The 5,521-nt window shown below is 41.6% G+C and overlaps 1 protein-coding gene across 1 annotated transcript; it reads left to right on the forward strand.

Annotated features, from left to right (window-relative positions):
• Positions 1-841: 841 nt before the first annotated feature.
• On the forward strand, positions 842-1,496 carry LOC135710516 (histone H2B-like). The gene is made up of 2 exons (XM_065233117.1): positions 842-1,095; positions 1,140-1,496. Exons 1-2 carry the CDS (start codon positions 842-844, stop codon positions 1,201-1,203), a joined length of 318 nt encoding a protein of 105 aa, XP_065089189.1. The 3' UTR covers positions 1,204-1,496.
• The last annotated feature ends 4,025 nt before the right edge of the window (positions 1,497-5,521 follow it).

A 5,521-nucleotide genomic window follows, 5' to 3' on the forward strand; every position in this document is an offset into this window, starting at 1 on the left:
CTAGTAACAACCGGTCGTCGAACTAATCATCCTTCCCTCCCCAAAAGACCGGGAGGACGTGGCCGGCGCTGTGAATTGATCTATAGAATGAATTAATGTGCTTGTACATTGAAGATGGAAAGCTTATCCCATGCACCCATCTATGTAGTTCTCTGTGCAAGTGAATTAGTTCTGATCATTCACGGAGGAGCAACTACGAAGTGCACGGTCAGATAACGTTAACTCGACGGCAAACACATTCATTGATACGTTTATTGTTGTGGATGATAGAAGAGCATAGTAGAAATAGTGCGAAATAGGAAGCTATGGTCATCACAAAAGAGGAAATCGAAAAAGCGAATTGGCTTTCACCCTTCTGCTTCTAAGCCCCTTACAGTCTACGTCATAGCATCGCATCGCTTTTGGTTCTAGGGCACTTGCTGGTTGCAATTTTTAGATCAAGATTCACTGTGATGCGATCAGTTGTAAGCAGCAGAAATTTCCTTCCCAACTCTCTTGTGGAATCTTTTAGTGGCTCTGAAAAGGGCCGGTTTTGATAGATTTCTACGGAAAAACTAAGAGCGTTCACCACAAATACGAAGGGCCAGCTGAATGTCCTTTGGCATAATTGAGACATGCTTCGCGTGAATGGCGAACAGACCGACCAGATAGGTCGGTGTATTTCCCTCATCTAGGGGATAATTATACCTGCGTCGAGTAGCATATTATTAATACAGGGAGGGTACAATACATACAGTGGGAAGCAAAATACTGAAAAGGGGAGGAGTTTCGCTTCTTATGCCACGGGCACAAAACGAGACACCACCGTCGAATATTCTCTACCGAAGCGAACAGCTAAACTATGGCACCGAAAACCAGTGGAAAGGCCGCCAAAAAGTCCGGAAAGGCGCAGAAAGTCATCGTCAAGGGAGAAAAGAAGAAGAGGAGACAGCGCAGGAAAGAAAGCTATACCATCTACATCTACAAGGTGTTGAAGCAGGTCCACCCGGACACCGGAGTCTCGTCGAAGGCCATGAGCATCATGAACAGCTTCGTCAATGACATCTTCCAACGTATTGCTGCTGAGTCGTCCCGTCTGGCTCAATACAACAAACGCCCGACGATCACCTCCCGCGAAATCCAAACTGCTGTCCGTCTGCTGCTGCCAAGCACGCTGTCTCTGAAGGAACCAAGGCCGTCACCAAGTACACTAGCTCCAAGTAAATTCGTACCATCCAAACAATCAATCGGCCCTTTTCAGGGCCACAAATCGATTTCCAACGTGAAAGAGGTTTTGATGATTTATTGCACTTTTAAATGTTCGAAAGCAGCGTTAGCAAAGTTCGCGATAAGAAATCAGTTGATTTGCCTTATGAAAATAATGTTGACAAAAAGAATAAGAGGTTGCATCCATGACACGACCGTACGGTTTTGACGTAGGACGTCTGTGATTTCTACATGGGGGTACACATTGTGAAAACCGAATATGGAACATGAATTAATTGTGACACGCTTGGCATGGATGGCGAACAGACGGACCAGATAGGCCTCGCTGAATTCCTGTAGGGCCATTAACGGCCGAGCTCTGGAAGCGCAGATCGGTCTTGAAGTCCTGGGCGATTCCACGGACCAGACGTTTGAAAGGCAACTTGCAGTCAGCAGCTCGGTCGATTTCTGGTAACGATGGATCTCACGCAGAGCGACATTTCCTGGCCGGTAGCGATGAGACTTCTTCACTCCTCCATCTGTTTGAGAGGAGCCTTTCCTCCGGTGGACTTACGAGCGGTCTGCTTGGTGCGGCCATTATACGATGTGGATACGTTGAACGCAATCTGTTGAATAAAAATTTTAATTACCCAGCACAATCATGGGCATTGGTTCCAAGCAATATTTCATCAGATTCAAAAAAAATCTGTGTGATAGTAAATAGAACAGAAAATGAAAATATAAAAATGAGGTAAGGAAAATAATTAAAATATGGTTCAGATTAATACCTGGCTGAATAAAGATACACATTACCATTTATTATATAAGACCACGTAGTCCTACGTCACCATCGCGTACAATAATAAAACATTTTTTTCAGTGTATGTTTTTCCTTGAAAGGCACACTTGTCCGCAACTTCGCCGAAGACACCATCTCGATCAAACAAATCGTTCGCGAGATAAATGTTTTTCTCTTGATGTGTATCATTTTTGCATAAGCCCTTTTCAAGTGTTAGTCGTGTACAAAACTAGGGAACCAAATATGTAAAATGGCATGTTGCACAATAAAAAAAAACAACTGAGCAAAGTTGCAACATAATCGTAGAAGGCCGATCAGAAATTTTTTTAAAAATTCTTCATTTGAAATGGAACTGCTGACCTGGGTTGCTTCTGATGGACCTCACGACCTGGAGCTGAAGGTTGGCAGCGTTTACTTTGAGACTTCCGATTCGTCGTCAAGGTTTTGTTGTACGTTTTGAGCACGCGCCATACGGTATTTCTAGGAAGGTTGTTGTCAACAAATAGACGTCAAAAACTTCCGAAAATGTCCATTAGGAGCGCTGTAATAGGCAAAAGAGTTTGTTCCATTACTAAGTGGGCCATGGTTTAGATTGATTATTCCCAGATAAACATTATTTTTTCTCTTAAACTTTGTTTCATTTAGAGCAGAAGTACCGCTTCCGTTTTACAAGTTACAATAATAACCGTATTTTAACAAAAATGTTAATCATTGCCTATAACTAACAATTATGTAAAGTTTCATAAAGTTTTCCCAATTCGTCATTTAGCGTGGAGCTGCTCTATATTAAAATGAAGAGGCTAAAAAGCAAGTTGTAACTTAGGGCAATGTATTTTTTTTTAATTTTTTACTTTTTTTGAAGAATTTAGACGGGATTGGCTAAACAATTTGGAATTTAAAAGATGGTCTGAAATAATTAACTCCTCCCAATTTGGTCCAAATCGGACCACGTCATTTTCACTTTTATAATCTTTCTCGGTCACTTGGGGTGGAATGACCTATATGCATCCGGATAGTAAAAGACCAATTGCTACTCTTTCATTTCTTTGTTTTGCCCCCCGTGCTTCAAAACCTTGCCACGCCTTTGCTAACCCCAATATTCCCGCAATGTTAGCATAGCTTTAAAATATAAATGTGTGCATTAAAGTTAATGGGATTTGATTTTCACATCTGATAAAACGTCCATTGGAGCCAACAGAGGATGCCGACCAGGTGCTAATTGCTACTAAACGACATTTTACACCCTGTTAGTATGTCTGATACAGGTGCCGCAATGGTTTCAAATGTGATTCCAAAATAGACAACTGCTAATATTTGAACACTCCAGTAAGTTATTCTTAGCATCGAAAGTATGGAATTTTCTATCTCTCGGTCGATCATGGAGGAACAAAGTAGTTGTTACGCTAGGAAGTTAACAAACAACTTGAGAGCTTAAGCTTGAATCGGACAACGAAATCTCATACAATCATTAGTTGAGACCATGCGCAAACAGATCTGATTACTTTTGTTTACATCTTACATCATTTCCTCCCGTGGCTCTTATCGTCGCCGTCGTTGTCGTAAGGCAACTGACTCAAGTGACTTTACAACGTCAAACGATATCGTCGCAGAGAGTCGCGTGCTGATATGTTCGAGATTTTCCCACCGTGATAAACGCCAACCTTCAATCAATCTCAGATTGTCATCTATAAGGCGGAAATGAAAGCTTGTGTTGTCCCGGGTAAGAAGTTACTTTGTTTTGACCAGTGCTGATTTTTGTGATGGAAGATGTCTTTTATTCTTTCATAATAATTCATGCAGTTGATGATGTACGTACATGTTCACTTTGACGGTTCGGTGGATTTAATTTACTTAATTAATTTTTGTTTGTTAGCAGTTGGCTGAAAACAAATGATGATCATTTCAATTTCGTGATAGTGACGAAAGCTGTTTTGCCAATATCGTCGAGAACGGTCGAGATTTTCCAGCACTGATTTTGGCTACTGCAACAACTCCAAATCTGCTAGATTGCTCCATATGCATTTATGGTAAAATGCATACAAACAATACAAAATGCTTCGCTTTATAACAGAGCTGAACATTTGATTAATTTTATTATTATCATAAGATTACCATCTGAAAAGGGGATATGAGGATCCGACTCAAAAAAAAATTCCATTAAAATTTGCATTCGGGCATCTACTTCCACTATCGTCAACAAGCGTGCCAAGCGCAAAATGATCTTTGTTCCAAGGTAGCAAATTCCCTCTAATTGTTATCAACAGCTTTGAATGTCGGTTCAGCAACTACTGCCTATTTAGTAGTAGTTCATCGCAAAACAACAAGGAACTGGTATAATTGAAATTCATTTGCACTCAGATAGATCGATCGGTTGTTTGGAGCGCAGTTATTGATTTGCATGACGTAAAACCATTTCCATAGCGTTGCATCGCATATCATCAGGTCGGGTTCTTACGAACTCACCCAAGCAAGTCAATGTTGTGAGAGCAAATCTCAACCGGTCCATCGGTCGACCGGCCGGTTGATGTTGCCGCCTTACCTCGCCCCTCTCAGTGTATGAGTTGTGTTTACCCTGTAGGCACTCAGGCTGTCAGCAGTAGCACCACTTGAGCACTTACTATCAATTACACTTTTCTATTATTCACACACCCATCCCTATTCCGTCTGATGGACGACGATCGCAGTCTGTCTGTCCCTGTTGGAAGAACAGATGCTGACGAAACTACCCGGCTCAGTGCACAGCGTCTTCGGTGTAGGTTATATTTTATTATTGTCATCCTACTGCTAGTGCGATAACAGCTTCGGTAAATCACTTTTAGTTCGCACCAAGATGCGAAGCAGATGATAGAATTCATAGTGACAAGGGAAAGTTCGTCGCGGTTCGAGTATAACCAAATGTTGCTCGCGAAATGCCACATGTCAGACTCCCGCACTCGGTCACGTTTCCCAAATTCAATTGAGTCACTTCAGCCAACAGAATGATACTTAAAAGAGCATCGCATACATAGTAAGCGATGTAGTCATGGTTATCAAATGATTCAACACTTAATATTGGGTACTTTACTGATTTGAGTGGGACAGGGACAATTGGCACTCATCAAGATGAGTGCTATGTATTTTTTTTTTTCAATGAAATTATGAATCTAATTTATGGAAGAAAATCCCATCCAGTTTAGGCCAACAGCAACTTCAAAACTGTTATCAATTTTGGAACGTTCTCACCAGTGTGAAAGCAGCTGGCAGGCGAACATCAACATTTGGTTTTAATTCCAACATCATGCTCCAGTGATGCTGTTCTCGATACATGCTACTCGACAACGTTACAAAGTTGCAACTTTTCAAAAACAAGCAAATCCTCCCAGCAGCCGGAGAAAACTAGCAGCATTTGTATCCTTCCGGCCGTTTGCGAGAGGATAGCTCATGTAGTACACGTTTGCTGTTTCTTCATTCAATCATCTGCTTCCTCCCATCCCATTCGGCGTCTGGCTTTGGGAGTTTAGAGCGGATTGCAGTTCCGCAAGATGACATCATTTATTC

The sequence above is a fragment of the Ochlerotatus camptorhynchus genome, unplaced genomic scaffold (genome assembly GCF_037179485.1).
Source record: "Ochlerotatus camptorhynchus isolate MF236.1 unplaced genomic scaffold, CSIRO-AGI_Acam_v1.1 ptg000391l, whole genome shotgun sequence".
In the NCBI taxonomy this organism is placed as follows: Eukaryota; Metazoa; Arthropoda; class Insecta; order Diptera; family Culicidae; genus Ochlerotatus; species Ochlerotatus camptorhynchus.

Excerpts from the sequence above, each read along its gene's own strand:
- LOC135710516 (XM_065233117.1), top strand. The coding sequence starts at position 842 with ATGGCACCGAAAACCAGTGGAAAGGCCGCCAAAAAGTCCGGAAAGGCG. Across the intron at positions 1,096-1,139 it reads CTGGCTCAATACAACAAACG|TGCTGCCAAGCACGCTGTCT; the intron begins CCCGACGATCAC and ends CTGTCCGTCTGC.